General features: G+C 39.4%; 2 protein-coding genes across 2 annotated transcripts; one reads left to right on the top strand and one right to left on the bottom strand.

Annotated features, from left to right (window-relative positions):
- Positions 1-160: 160 nt before the first annotated feature.
- On the top strand, positions 161-10,995 carry cenpp (centromere protein P). Its single transcript, XM_035389358.1, has 6 exons — positions 161-502; positions 683-819; positions 1,768-1,856; positions 3,115-3,206; positions 7,641-7,737; positions 10,767-10,995. The coding sequence occupies exons 1-6, from the start codon at positions 378-380 to the stop codon at positions 10,884-10,886; spliced, it is 660 nt and encodes a 219-aa protein (XP_035245249.1). The 5' UTR covers positions 161-377; the 3' UTR covers positions 10,887-10,995.
- On the bottom strand, positions 10,411-15,652 carry ogna (osteoglycin, paralog a). The gene is made up of 6 exons (XM_035389357.1): positions 15,159-15,652; positions 12,928-13,030; positions 12,139-12,303; positions 11,265-11,467; positions 10,944-11,036; positions 10,411-10,760 (listed from the first exon to the last, which is right to left on the bottom strand). Exons 1-6 carry the CDS (start codon positions 15,318-15,320, stop codon positions 10,590-10,592), a joined length of 897 nt encoding a protein of 298 aa, XP_035245248.1. The 5' UTR covers positions 15,321-15,652; the 3' UTR covers positions 10,411-10,589.
- Between the last annotated feature and the right edge of the window lie 668 nt (positions 15,653-16,320).

Here is a 16,320-nt window from a genome sequence, read left to right on the forward strand (position 1 = left end):
TTCATAGTCTGTATTCTTTGAATTAATATGTTTTCATGTTTTGGTGTTGGTTAGCAGCTATATGTATTTATCTATATGTAGTTAGGTATTTAGCTAGTCTGGTTGCTTAATCTTTTCATAAGACCGTGACTGATATCCTTCATAACATTGCGTAGCTAATCAGCTTGTTTTGTGATATTGTGCACAGCTGTGCTCATTTAAGAAAGATTGAGAGGATTGTCAGGTCGACAAACTCTGTTTAAATATTTTATTTCGTTGAGCTAAGTAAATACCGAAAAGTAGTTGTAGCTGTCATTTTCTAACGTCAACTACCCGTCCCGTTCTTGGCTTTTCTTGCCAGATCTATCGGTGAGCATCAAACTCCAACACCTGAAACTATGGAGCAAGTGTATGAAGCAGAAATCAAATTGCTACAGGAGGAAATCGCATTGCTACAAAATCAACAAGAAAACAATGAACGAGAGGTGATATTGCACATTGAAGAGCACACACAGCGGACTTTGTGAGTTTCATTATTCACTCTGAACCAAGATTAACTTGCATGGTGCTAAATTGTATATTAAAATAAATAAATAAAAATAAATTCGACAATGGTGAATGACTTTACATCTGTCCATATCTAGTTGAAGGGGGTTCAAAGCTACATGGCATCACCCATCTCAGATTTGTGTATGCGTTTCAGGACATCACAGCCAAACTTCAAAAGAGGAAAGAATGATGCCGTTATGAATCTTGAGAAACTGGAGGAAGATCTGGCCAGACAGACCAAAATCAATGGAATTGTACTGAAAGAGTGTGAAGTGAAAACACTGGAAAAAAGTAAGCACAGATTATGTAATTTGCAAACCTATTTTACAATTTTCCACCCAGACAGGCAATACGATCCTGTGAGGTTTAGTTATTCCTCTTACAGTGCTAAGTGAAGGATGTTCAAATCTTATCCTTGAGTACGTTAGTGCTGCTGGTTTCATTCTTCTTCTCTAATCAGGTGAGTGGAATCTCTGGCCAATGAGTGAAAAACATTTAATTGGATTGAAGAGTTTTATTTGGGAGAACAATGCGAGTGAGAATGGGTAAAAACGGCAGTATAGGGTGGGAAATGGGACACTGCAGAGTAGTGTGATTAGTTCATTACTATTTCATGTTATGGTCAATGATGTTTTTCCCAGGTAGATCCTAATATAGGTAAATCATTGTTTGCAGATGATGTGGCATTGTGGAACAGGTAGAAACAGTCAACACATTGTTGGGAAAGTGCAAGAGGCTAGTGCAAGTAGAAAAGTAGGCATTGGGATGTGGATTCAGATTATCTGTTGAGAAAACAAAATAAATTATTTTTACTTGGTAGAAGGTTGCAGAGGGTTTTGGGTTAAAAATGGGTTTGTTTGTAAAGGTTGTAGTTTTTTAGGTTTTTGGGAGTATATTTTGATACCAGAATGACCTGGGCGGTGCATGTTGGGATAGCGGATTAGTGTAAAAGGAGTGATAGCCTAAATGTAATGCACTGCTTAAAAGGAATAGAGTAGCCAGTATAATTTAGATTAGACTTGGAGCTCATTCCGGTCACTCAGATTGGATTATGGTCTACTGGGATTTTTTTGCTTCTGAAATAAACCAACTTACATAAACACTTGCTGTCATAGGGAGATAATAGTAAATAATAACATGTCTCCTTGTTTCCTGTTATTTCTGCTCTCATAAAGTGTGCTTCCTGTGAGAAACTGTATGTACAAACATGTTCTCATAGTATTGCTTTTTCCACTCTAGGTAGGACAAAAATTGTACAGCGGTACCGAGTTTCTGGTAACTGCAGTTTCTTAAACTTTCAAGTTGAGTTTGAGCTCACAGAAATCCAGGTAAGACAATGTTTTTGCATAATGTCCTACACTGTTGTTGATAATGATTTAGTATACTTCACATTCAGTATTAAATGTACTATTTCAGATGTGAACTTCTTGATTGATTCTAATGCTGCTTATATTACTAGCCAGGGAGGGTTTCATAAATCCATTACAGTCAGGCTTTGAGCAGAAGCTTTTGTCCTGAGTAACTTGCACAGTCTATATTTGTATTGCCCATAAAATACATTTATACATTTGGAGATTTACTGAAGTGTGATGCAGGTGAAGTACCTTCCTCAGGGGTACGTAGGCTGTGCCCCACCTGGGTCTTGTGCCTCTGAGCTACAAGCCTAGTCCAGCCATTGTATGACACTGCCACCCGCTGTTCAGTCTTAGTGCAGTAGTGACTCCTCTGGGATGTCGATCTGCCTGCACCAGCTGCGTTGGGTTTGCAGTGCGGTGGTGTAGTAACTGCACAGCTTAGCTGGTGGATTGTGCAGTGAAAAGCAGACTCGCTCCAGCTGGCTACACTGAAAAACACATTTTAGATGATGATTACAGTGCCATGAGCAATGCCTCACCATGCCTGAGTGGTTATTTGTCTCATTGTCACCAGTTATCACATCAGAATCACTGGCAATTAAATATTAACACACAGTAGGCTTTTGTCAGTGATGTCCATTATGCTTTGAGGATGGAAGAAGAGGAGCTGCTAGATAATTTGACACGATTTTTATAAATAATTACACATCAGTGTAAAAATGTCCTTTACGTATTATTCTCATGATTGCTGTACCAACAATGATCTATCACCAAACACCAGGGGGCAGCAAAAATCTATTTATCCATTATGTAATACATCTTAATCTTTTGTTTTTCAGCATGTTTGTCATTTGAAATGAGTTTAATGATAATGAAAATTTGAAAATGTGCTACCATGGAGTAAAAAAAGAATAAGTCTGCCATTCATTTTCATTCTCTTACTTGTAAACATTGCCTTTTCTATGGACAGACTGGCTTTGAGTTGGTTGTTGGATTAGTTTTAAACAAAAACATTGTATACAAAACCTATAAATTGTTTTTTTTTAGCACAGTGGATTGTGATAGAGAAACTCCTTGACTGAACATTCATATACCATTTTAAAAAAATCTTTAAGAAGACCAGTGCTTATTTTTCATACTGTTTCATTGCTTAACTGTAAATTTGCAGGCAGCTTGTGATTTTATAATACTATTGTAAATACTGTGCACTTTTCTCATCTGTAATGTGTAGGAGGAAGACGGCACTATCGTGAGGAGAATAACAGCCCTAAATATTGTTGTGGATGGATGTGAGTTAATTGATATCAGCACATTCGTATCTGGGTAAGCATCATGTACAATGATCAGTGTCCTGTCAATTTTGTTTCACTTGTCCTTTTTTTATAATTCAAGTTTTATTGAGCAGTTACATCCAAGAAACAGGCACATTTGGTGTTAATACTCTCTGATCACCTTTAATTACAATCCCCTTCATTTGTGTAGGATATTTTAATACATAATGCATAAAATAACATGCATACAATAAAAATATAATAGAATGCATTTTTTTTACAATGTCAATGCAGAATAGGATCCGCCCTCATTCCCCCAATGTACTGCATTTCATTTTGGAAAAGAAGAGCAGCTAGTAGCCTCTTTAGCGTCATTTCCACCAAAACTGCACAATGAAAGCCATTGTTTTATAGCTGTCCTTTAGCGCTGCAGCTCAACTTTCAAAGTGAACATCTGGTCAAAATGAACAACATTTGCCATTTGAAACAATTTGTGATATGTATCAAATAATTATGTTCATGAACCAGAGACTGAAGCAACATAAAGCCACAGAATTGTGTTTTGCTGCAGACTTTATGGTGCATCATAACTGCAGGCTTGAGAGGGTTTCTGTCAGGTGACATGGCCCATTCATCTTTCAACAACTAGGCTGCTCTGGTCGAAAGTTAGCTGCCTACTTTTAAAGTCAAACCAGTCCGTGTAGGCCTACTTCTTCGTGTGTTTACAGGCACATGTTTGGACATTTTGGGGCTCAGGCAGAGCTCAATTTGCACACCCCGATGCAGATTTTCACATCCAATCTCAGCTTCCACATTCCATGCCAGACCATGAGGCCCGTATATACAGAGCAATGTCTTTACAGGATGCGCCACTGAGCAGCCCCTTTAATGGTTAGTCATAAAACTGAGGTTTGTAAAGGGTCGGAAAATGTCTGGTAAATTCCCGGAAACTTTAAATAGGACTTTAAGCTTGGGAATTTTGGACATATTTCCCAATTTCAATCTAAAATGTTTGTTTTTAATAATGAATTATTTTTTTTAAAGTTTCCTCCTCTGAATATTCCGGAAAGTTTCCAACCCCTAGTGGCATCTAATCAAGCGGTTTGTGTACCCAAATTAAACCCTGATGATAATCAAAGATTTGGAGTGTGTGTTCTGTACACATATTCGGAATGAACTTTTTATATGCATGCACTTTTAACATGAACTGTTCCTGTGAATATGGTGTCCAATGTATAGTCCCCTCATACCACAGTCACACCTCAGTCTTGCAAAGAAATGCGCTGGAGGAAGACTCTTCATATGCTGTTCAATAGGTGAACTGGTGAGCACCTGACTGACCAGTGTGGGTGGCTTTTTAGAAGCCAACCCTCACAAATAAGACACATTAGGACATATTTTCATTAAGAGCAGGTTACTAAAGATAAGTAATGAGATTGTTTTACCTATAATATGTTAGTATTTTGTATAATTGAGTTCAATGTGCTCAGTGCTTGAGTTCAATAAGCCTTATGTATTTCTTTCACTTTATTGATATTCTGGGATCACATAAAGAGCACAGTAGAGATAATACCCTGGGGGGGATTTGAGACCCCAGCATGTGCTCGTGTGTTCTTATTCAAAATTCACACGTGCCAATGTTCTCCACGTTTGCAAATCACTCTGCATAAGAACATCTTGTGATGTAACGTACAGTAATCGTCAGTAGTGATTGGCTTGTTACAGTATTGCTGCATGCTCAGTAAAGGCCATCCTCCCAAATTCAGATGTAGGGCGAGGCACAGTAAGAAGCAATTGGGGCACTCGAGTGGAGATCGTGGGTACATGCATGGTACAAAGACCGCTACTTTAGGATCCACACGCCAGTCAGGAATCCATCTGCGAGTCAGTCAGCAGGAGGAGAAGGATCGCCTGTCTCCAGCAGAATTCCCTCCCGCTGCTGTCATGGCACATTTATGCACATGTATAAAATGGCCAATGTGTGTTGTTACAAAGCGTGGCTGCTGTTTTTGGAAAGGCGTGACCCTACCCCAAAGTTCCCTTGTTTTATGCTGGTGAAGAACATACTCATGTCAGCGGACAGGGATGCTTCACAGGCCATTAAAAAATTCTGTTATGGTTTTGGTGGTTTTTACTTCTAAGAATAGGCACATGTAAGTGAGGTGATTATGATGTTACTGGGACAAAAACGGCTTTCATCTGATGTGGCCGACTGTGCAAACACAATCTGGGATATCTGTATTGTATTTGTTTTTTTTTGTTTTTTTATGTCAGCGCAAAGAAAAATAGGGGAATTGCTTCTGTACAAAACAGACTGTACGTGAAACCTACATAAAATGTTTAATTCTATGACAGTTTAGCTGCTAGTCTGTTTCGCTACTGGACGGCTTTAAACTTGTCAGAAGTTTAACTGGCCTCTCATTGTAGGAATGTTTTGGCCAGGCCTTTCCTATATAACTAACTGGCCTCTCCTGAGCCACATCTGGATTATATTGTCTGGTCTGAGATTCGGTCCTGGCACGCGTGTAGGGGAAAATGCTGGAGATACCAGTCTTGCACACGTCCGAGTACTTTCTGTGTTTTTAATACTAGTTTTGGAACAGATGATAATTTGTAATAATTGCACTAAAAATAAGGTTGATCTAAAAAATTCTAATGATAATGATATTTAAGAAGTGCAAACAAATGAAAACCTGCTCCTTTCATTAGGATGGGTTTTTAGAAAATAGGTCTGTTTTTGAATCAGTTTTTTAATATTTCCATTATTTTACAACAGGTTGTTCATTGTGCATACAATGCCTTTTTTACTGGGGTGAAATAATATTTCTAATTCATCCTTAATGGTTTAACTCTGAGAACTCTGAGTTGACTGCATTTTTATTCAAAACATGTTTTGCGTGAATAGCTGCATGCGACAGACAGTACTTTCGAGACCTATGGCTGATTATGGAAAAGAGTCAGAAAATATGTTTTATCCTAAACAACGTGAATGTTGGTTACAGCAAGACAGTCGCTGTGTCTCACAGCAGTGTAATATGTATGTATGTGGTGTTTCTGATGTTTACATGCTCTTCTGATGATAAACAACCAAGGTCTCGTTCCTTCTGTCTGTCTACTGCAAAATATCATTTTTTCTAAATTGAGATCAGTCTTTCTCCATGTATGACACACATAATCAGCATTTCACACTGACTTCTACTTACAAACCACAATTATTATTTTTGCACATGTTCATGATTGTAGTTTGCCAGTATGGATAGTTATGGATGTACAGAGTGAAAATCACCCAGAGACTAACAAAACTTAGATCTTGTGTTAAACACATCAAGGAGAAAGTAGGAATGTGCAAGTCCTATATTTTCAGAATCTGTTCTGTGCAAACCTGCACCTATAGTAATTGCAGGGAAATAATTTTTTGTCAAAATGGGGAAAAGGTACTGCCTCTCTTTAGGGATTAGTGAGTGAGCATCTTTGCAGGGATGAGTGACTGAGTCTTTGCAGGGTTGAGTGAGTCTCTGTACAGGGCTTATTGAGTCTCTGCAGGGTTGAGTGAGCCTCTGTGCAGGGTTTAGTGAGCGTTCGTGCAGGGTTTAGTGAGTCTCTGTGCAGGGTTGAGTGAGCCTCTGTGCAGGGTTGAGTGAGCCTCTGTGCAGGGTTGAGTGAGTCTCTGTGCAGGGTTTAGTGAGTCTCTGTGTAGGGTTGAGTGAGTCTCTGTGCAGGCTTGTGTGAGCCTCTATGCAGGGTTGAGTGAATCTCTGTGCAGGGTTTAGTAAGTCTCTGTGCAGGGTTTAGTGAGTCTCTGTGCAGCGATTAGTGAGTCTCTGCAGGGATAATTGAGCCTCTTTTTAGGGATGAGAAGCCTGCTGCTTTTCCTCCCTCCTGGACTGGCGGAGTTCCATTATTTTTGAGAGACTTGCCATTTTTCCATTGGTGCTTAATGGCATCTCCTGCAGACTGCAGGCTCGCCATGGTGGAAATTCGGCCCCTCGGCCTCCTGCCTGTAGTGTGAATCTATGGAAACTTTTTAATGTCACATTCATGTTCAGCACAAATCCCTGGAAAGGGTAGTGGAAATTTAATAACAAAAATGAAAACATTTTAAAAATGTGAAAAAGAAAAATGTAAGTGTTTTAGGGTCTTAAAACACTTAAACTTTAAAATTTAACTTGTCTGCATATGTTCACGAAATGCAAACCTCACTGCTGGAATTGTTTGAGAGAGAAACTATAGAAAGTGAAGTCATAATACAGTATAGCATCCATCCCATATTACATTATATCTATTTAGTGAAAGTGAAATGAAAGTGAAAATGGCTGATAATGGACGCTAAGTTGCAGATATATAAATAGCAAATTATCTAATCCACAGAAAACCAGTGATAATGAACCCTTATAATAATTAAATGTCTATGCAAATCCAGAAAGCCGGTCCTGTTTCTCTGGCACTGCTGTGTATGTTTACCTGCATGTTGCTTTTAAAATTTCAGAGTGGAGGAGACGAAGAGCCTTCTGCTCTTCTTCCGGGCCCTGAGGGCCTTCTCCGAGAGGTGTGAACAGAGAAGCAGGACGTTCGCGCACTTCAAGGTAGGCTCCCCGGCCCCTATCCGGTCCTCCGCGACTCCAGTTATTCATGCCGATCTGGGTGGCGTGTCTGAGGTCAACTGGGACTTTCCTCCCAGCCTTTTTTCCCTAGAGGTGGCCCTTTCATTGCCTGTTGTAATGGTTAAACTCACGCCACTGTTTTGCTGTTGTACTGTTGGCTCGCTTAGCCTTTCTCAACCCATCTCATACCTCATGCATGAAACAGCCAATCCAATTACTTTTCCCCTTAAGTATATGAAAGGGAAATCTCCAGTTATACTTGTAAAGTTTTAAATGAGAAATGGTAATTAGGTCAAATATGATTAAAATATTTTATGGGGATTCCCAGTCCCCTGTGGCATTACAGTACAATACCCACATCCCCTTTAAATACAGTGTACATTTGCAGGTCATTCAGGTCTGCCATGTTAAAAAATAAAAGAAATTTAAATTCCTGCCAATTATAATGTAGGTTTGGCTACTGCATTGCTGAAAAGAGAGGACTTAGTGGATTTTGCTTTAATGGAACATTTCAGCAAATTAAATCATACTGTTTAAAAATCAGAATAGTGTTAACGAACTACTGTGAAGCACACCAGTAATAAATCAATGTGGCAGTCTAAAAATGGAAGCTTCGTTTATGAAGTTGTGCAGTGGTTTGACCCAGAGTCACAGAACACCTGGAGCAGACTGCAGAGGGATAGGCTGGGGTAGAAGTAGCCATTTACCTGTCAGAAAAAACGAATGAGTTGCCGGCTGCAGACAGGAAGCACCCTGTGAGGAGATGGATTTGAGCCCACAGCATGGGGCGGTCTGTGGATGGAGCTCTCTGGGGAGGATGCTGATAATGCAAGTTTTTTTCCCCCCATGAAACTTTTTCTGAAGTCCCTCTAGTTATAACAAAACAGGGGAAAGACTGATCGGCACCCCTGGAAGGATTCAGTATGTTTGGTCGAAGGATTTAATTTCAAAAGACTTCGGTTTTTGAAGGAACGGGGAACATAGACAGACACTAGACAGAAAATGAATCAACTGAGACAGAGTGTGACGAGTATAATTTTCAGACAAAACAAGTACTCCCTGAAATGTGAGAATGAAGGGCATGTCTCTTAATGCCTTTGACAGAGTTGCACCCGCACTGTGGCCTACTCGCAGATCTGAAGTTACACTGTACATTTGAGAAAACCAAGTCCTCCACTGGACATTTCTTTTTTCTTTCCTTAATTCTGTTGACTAAATTCCATGTGTTTGTTGACAAACTACCACTGTCTGTCCAACTGCCTGTCTTGTCTAGTTTATCACAAAATGCGCATTGATTCCAGACGGCTGTTCCTGTGTCTAAGTAATTCAGCATGTATATGGGTGCCAACGTCTTATGGCCCACATTCATATTGCTTTTATTAACGTTTCTGGAAAATCTTGCGGCTTCTGGTTATCGTGTTTATTTCATATTCTTTCCATACAACAGTCTTAATGTTAAGATGTATATAGAAATATATTTACCACTATTACTGTTAAAAAACAAAGGCATTACCATTATTTCAAAGGTTTATGACGCTGAAAGATTTTTCATAGTCTCGTTTGAACCTTGATGATGGAAAAAAATGCCTTCATGTCCAGTTGAAGATTGTGTTTGTGTAGTGGCAGCAGGGACAAACTGGCACTATTGTGTATTATGGAATATGTATTATGGAAACAATTCCAGTATTTACTGGAATATGGGATTAATATGGTTGCCAACTTGGCCAGCATAAAGAAACAATATTAGTCTCAAGTTTTCCATGGTCACTTGCACAAGTTGCTCTGGATCAGAGCATCTACTAAATGCCTACATTTAAAATGCAAATGCATGCTGCATTTGTAGAACAGTCTGTAGTTCACAGAATATTTATCTAGATTTAGTTTCTCATTCACCACACTCATAAGATAAATTAACATGCATCAGATCATTGTATCATTGTATCAATGTTCAGTGTGACAGTGTGTCAATAACATGTTGATAAAAGTAGTGTTTTCATAAAGAGGTTTTTCAGTATGAGAATGGTAAAATAAAAAAACCCTTAAGGTTTTTGTAATAAAAAAAGTTTTTTATTAAAATAAAGTAGAACATTTGCCAACATATTACAAGCTGTGCTGTACAGCCATACACTGATTGGTCTGTGGGTTCACATAGAAGCAATCATTTACATGTAGGGATAACATAAAATGTTACTGCCAGTTAAATATAACCACGGCAAGTAGTGCTTGACTAAACCTAACTTTCTTTGAAGCAGGACATTTTAATGAATGGAAGCCTACAGTGGGTAATTTCTATTTATTACACTATTCTGTATTAAGTAAAACTTCAAATGGTGTGGACTGCTAGATGATGAGTGTTTTCCTCCCCTCCAACCAATGTTAGATACTTTTTAGGTTTTTTAAGATTACTAACTGTTTAAATGAAGGCAATTCACAGAATTTTGGGGAAAGCTGAAAGGCCAGCTCCACACAAGATTTAATTCATGAAGGAGCTTAATGTATCAGAAAGAGGTTGAGGTTATGTACCCTTGTTTTAGATCTGTTGTCTGTCCAACCTGCCTAGCAAGTTCAAAGAAGTACAAAATACATAGACAAAAAATGCTATTCATTCAGACATTTGACATGAAATTGCACTACAAAATTTCACAATACCCAATGTAACATAGATCAAAGCCATGTAATTCGGAGGCTTGGTTAATATTGAAAACACGTAAAAGAAAATGAAACAACAAAAAAAAGGAAAATTGCAGTTTTTGTGGCCAGTTTTTTTAAAAACTTGCTGTGAGAATTTGCTTGTGGTTTCTTTTTTCCCACCTGGTCATCTCTACTGAGCTGTTTCAGGAGTATTGTCCAATAGGCAGTGAGGACAGGCATGTGAAGCTGTTGGGATACTTGCCCAGGATGACTGGATTCCCCTCCATTCGGATCTCATTAATGTTGGGGCGGATGTAGTAGGTATTGTTGCCCTTGCAGAAGGTTTCATCACTAACTGCGGCGATGTTGTTGTTCTGCAGGTAACAGTGGTGGGAAGGCAAGAGAACGGCACATTTCACATGAACAGTAGCTACCGCACATTTAACCAAACCTTTGAAGATGACTGCAGATTTACTCGAGTGCTGATTTTATTTTGTTGAAGTTGCAGAGTATTCATTTGTCTGGTGTCACAAGGGTTAAGGTTTATGAGAACTGACCTGTAGATGGACAGTGCGCAGAGACTCTGGAAGGGGTGGGACTGCCTCCAGCTCATTGTTGGCAAGATAGAGGTATGTCAGTTGGGTGAGTTTCTGTGGAAAATGATGTATGGGTCAGTTTCCCATGTCAGAATGCATGACCATGATTCAGTCTTCAGACTCTCTCAGATGTAATTCAACGTGCCAATATGGTAAATGCAGACAGTCTGTCTGACAGTATATTGCCCCCACTGCTTTGATTTTGGTAATTGATGTAAAGTATTCTAGCCGTACTAATGTTTTCTATTGAACAGCATATGTGCTTGCATTCAGACATGGTACCTGGAAAATGTTAGCCTTTACTCCAGAGGTTCTGAGCTGGTTGTGATTAGCGTTGAAGGATCTCAGTTTGGCTGGTAGCATTGGGAGTTTGACTAGATTGTTCTCTGCAAGCGTGAGTTCTTCCAGCAGTGTTAGCTTTAAGAAGGCACCATCTTCAATCTCCGAAATGATGTTTCCTGTCAGGTCAATCCTTTTCAAAGTGACTGAAATAAAACATGGGGATATCATATGCATTTGATTATATTGTAGGACCTTTTTTTGGAACATGGATACCTACAAGCCACAGGGATGTTTGAATGCTATGGGTCCGCAAACTGTAATGATTGAATATCTGTGCTTTGTGTCTGAGAAACAGATTGGCCTCAGGGAGAGTTTTAACCAAATTTTTTTCCCCTGAAAACTGGTGTTGCATGATTCACAAGTTAGCTTCCATATGACAGTGCAAGCTAAAAGGCTTAATGATAGAATAGCCTTGATTGCTTTAATGGTTGCTAACAGGCTAACTTGGCTGCATAAAACTGAAGTTCTGATGTAACTGCGTACTTGCTGAATCTGCAGTGGTCTGACTATTGCAATGCTCATACAAATGAATGGTATGTTTGGCTGTTGTTAGTTCAGTGTTACGATATGATTCCCTAGTTGCTAGGTAATGTCAGTGTTTGATGTCAGTCAGTCTGAAGATCTGAATGCTATAATATGAACCGAAACTTTTCATAGCATCTGAGTAGATAAGTTTATAGATGCAAAATACAAAGAGTAAGCTGTTCAATTTTTCAAAACAGACTCATTTACGAAAGACACTTAGAATTAGAATGGTATCGTGCCGTTTTGTACCATCTGAAAATTGGCAACATATGAACAAACCGTCACTGACCGACGTCTGCGAAATCTTTGGCCTTAATCTTCTTGATTTTGTTGTAGCGAGCGTAAAGGTAGGCGGTCTCTTTGGGCAGAGGTGGCACTGCTGTCATGTCAGGCACCACTTCCTCACAGTACACGGAGCCCGTCAGACACACACACAGCAGGCAGGTGGGCAGCTCTGGAACGGTAGAGGAAAAACAAACTGCATAACATGGCCTTTTAATGTTGAATGATCATCAAACTGTTTAACTCCAAGTGTAAATCTGTCAGTTAGTATCGTTGTAAAGATCTTGGCTCTGAAGTTACACTCAAATTGTTAGTTTGTTCAGGTACAACAGCATCGTCTAAAGGGAAAATTAATAACATAGTTTTGGATCCATTTGAATGAAGGGAATCAATCCACAAACTGTCAATCCTGCCATCTATAACTTGCAGGTGTTGCAAGGACTCGGTGCACATTGCACCACTACTTAATACAACCTTCAGCACATAAATTACTATGGTGACTTTTTAATGTCTTTATGGAGTATTTATGATTGGTTAAAATATGTTGCCAGTAATTCTTTGCTGCTGAAGCCCTGTCTACTATACAGACAAGTGGGCATGCATAAATCATGCATAAATAAAGTTTGGATCCAGACCAGCAGAAAACACACACACATACTACAGTATTGCTTGATAGTTCCATGTTAAAGATGTTGTACAAGCACCGTGTGGCCATTAAAAAGGAGTACGCCTTCCCATTGAGCTCATAAATCAGTTTTTAAAAGCCTGGAGGAGGTGACTTAGAGGGCTGTCTCACCACTTCCCTCTGCTGTAGCCAGGCTGTCGTCAGAATCATCAGGGGTGTCGGCCGGTGGCGAACCCGCGTCCGCATCGTAGCCTGCGCTGAGCGCCACCTCTCTCTGTTGAATGGACATGCCATTAGCCTTAACGTGCAAGTGTAATGTGTGTACAGCACGCTAACAAACCCGGTCCCAGTCAAAGTGGACGGAGTTGTGCGTCTGGGACGACTTTGACCAGTCATGGCACAGGAACAGCTGTGCTAGGCTGTGCTGCCTAGCATTTGCTATAAGATTTTTGGGTGACTTTTTCTGCGGCAGATTTACCGTCAGTAGGTTTGGGCTACAGGCTGACTGGAATGTGAACTTTTGAAGCTCCAGGTGGCACGCTGCTGTTTTGCCCCTCGAGCAGGATCTGGATCACTTCAGGATGAAAGCTTGGAAAGTGGAGCATACAAATAAACTCCTGCTGCTCTAGTTCAAGGGGGTATATTGAATTATGGCCTCATTCTCCCTTTGACCTTTGAACTAACCCCTCCCCTAAGGTGAGCAGAAATCTGCCGTGCCACTAGGTTAAATATAAGCAGGAGAAACTACCTCCCCAGTGTCTAGTAGTAGTTGCAAACCAATCAGGCACTCCTTACAGAAATTGGATGTTACTGCAATTGAGGTAAAACATATTTTCAAGATATTACACCACACAAAATGTTGGCTGATACACAAATTATGCCATTTTCAGATATTTCAATTATTTAAAAAATTCAGCAAAATATATTTTTCATTATAATCCCCCCCCCCCCAAAAACAATCCACACGTTTACATTGTATTGCAAAATATGCCATTTCTGTACAGGAGGGGGATTCTTTCTCATTATTTCTCTGTCATATCTAGCTTCATGTGCACACACATGGACCGAAAGGGGTCAGAAGGTCTAAAGCAAATTTTAACTCCTTTCTGTACTCATTGGAATGATTTGGTTTTCATTTGAGAAGCCAGTCAGAAGGGTCTGTTCCAGGCAGCCACGTAAAAGAGGGGCACGCTGTATCTCAGTAAGACCCCAGTCATGCCTCTCACAACACAACCACAAGATTGCAAAAGCAGCGGGTCGTCAAGCATGATCCCTAACTGGAAATAGTGATTTACTGCAGTGTGAAAGCTACACCTCCCTCATGGTGAACTACTGTCTGATGCTCTACCCTAGAACCATCTTAACAGTCATAATGCTCTACCCTAGAACCATCTTAACAGTCATGATGCTCTACTCTAGAACCATCTTAACAGTCATAATGCTCTACCCTAGAACCATCTCAACAGTCATAATGCTCTACCCTAGAACCATCTTAACAGTCATGATGCTCTACCCTAGAACCATCTTAACAGTCATAATGCTCTACCCTAGAACCATCTTAAGTCATAATGCTCTACCCTAGAACCATCTTAACAGTCATAATGCTCTACCCTAGAACCATCTTAAGTCATAATGCTCTACCCTAGAACCATCTTAACAGTCATAATGCTCTACCCTAGAACCATCTTAACAGTCATAATGCTCTACCCTAGAACCATCTTAACAGTCATAATGCTCTACCCTAGAACCATCTTAACAGTCATAATGCTCTACCCTAGAACCATCTTAAGTCATAATGCTCTACCCTAGAACCATCTTAACAGTCATAATGCTCTACCCTAGAACCAGTCAGCAGTCCATGGCCAGAAGCTTTCAAAGTTATATTTTATATAGATATGTGTAAAAATAAATAAGTACATCATGTATAGGACATACAGGTAATCATAAATTGAACTATGTAGCAGATACGTTAAAAACGTACAAGAAAAATAACGTTTACAAGTAGAGCAATGTATGCTAAATACTAAACTTTTCTAAAATAAAAGCTCTTCCACCTGAAAGTCTTGAGGGAAATGCATTTGGTGTAATGATTATTACTTCCTCACAAGACAGAACTTTTTTAAAGGTTTTTAAATATATTTATTATGATTTGCATAGGTAAAGGAAATATAAAAGGAAATGTATTATAAATTTACGAATAACATTTTATTTACTCAGCATCAATATCGAATGACTATTTTCATTATATTAGTGAATATAATGATAAGTAACAGTTGGCAAAATGAGAAATGTTTCAATAGGAAATGGCAGTAGAGCTACAAAAAAAGCAAATATTGGTTTTAAACAAACCCCAACAATTCTGATAAACACATGCAGCAGAAGAAGAAATAATGAGAGCGTACCTTTGCCTTCTTAGACTCCGTGTGGACTTCATCAGTGAGTGAGTCCTGCAGGTTGGCAATCACTGGTCTGTGTTGTGAGTCGCGGCTGAACTGTCTCGCCGTCGAGCACAGAGCACAGGACGCGCATATAAAGGAGAAGAGCAGCGCTCTCTGAGCGATCATCTTTTCCGCGGGCGCCAGCAACGTGTTCAAAAACTACCGTGCGGAGGGGCAGGAGATCAGCTTTGGGTACGATTGGCCGATTTCGTGGTGCCTGTGAGTAAAAACGCGAGCCTGTCAAATCTGTATTTAAAGCCCTCACCAGTGGCTGCGAGGGGATTCTTTAGCGGGAGTTTATGGAGCAGACGTTAACCCTGCGCTGGCCGGCTAGGGGGGAGGTCTCCTCGCTGCTGCTGCTGCTGCTGCCTGGCACGCTGTGCTGCCTGGGTAAAATACACCGTGAGCTCTGAAACAGTGGGAAGCATCCTCTCTCTCTCTCAATCCCAGTAGTGGCCCGCGGTGAAATTAAATTTACTCATTTATTGTGCAGTTGGCTTGTGTTGTCTGGGTCTGGTTTGGTTTCTACTGACTGTAATAAAATTAAATGAATAATAAAAAAGAAATGTTGGAATTAAAAATGAAACATTATATAGTAAAATTGACCCTGAACCATTTTATTTGCCAAAGGCCTCACAGAATTGCATTATAACAGTGAATATTAAATTATTTTTTGAAAAAACTTTTTTGTTGTATTTTTTATTTCATAGTTTTAGTCCGGACAGATTTCAGGTCACAATATTCATTTAGTCTAACCAGAATAAGATTTTACGGATGTTCAGTTATTACTGTTATACTTAACTGACCACATAAACCGGTTTTCATTTAATTTCTGGAATTTCCCCATATAATAAAGAACCTAGTTGTAGTGTGCTTAATTATTCAGGGAAATGTACGACGTGTTTTCTTTTTAATTAGTGTTGAATTTCATGCAGTCTGCATCGGGTCTAAATTTATTGTGGACCAAAAATACCTAAATTAAAAAATGAATGAATGAATGATATAAATAAAGAAAAATGTACAAATAAATTAATGTAAAGATATAAATTAATAGATAACGTGACATAAATGGATATTTCTGCATTTATTTATTTCTGTATTTCTTTGTCCTTATGATAATGAGGGG

Source organism: Anguilla anguilla, chromosome 13 (assembly GCF_013347855.1).
Source record: "Anguilla anguilla isolate fAngAng1 chromosome 13, fAngAng1.pri, whole genome shotgun sequence".
In the NCBI taxonomy this organism is placed as follows: domain Eukaryota; kingdom Metazoa; phylum Chordata; class Actinopteri; order Anguilliformes; family Anguillidae; genus Anguilla; species Anguilla anguilla.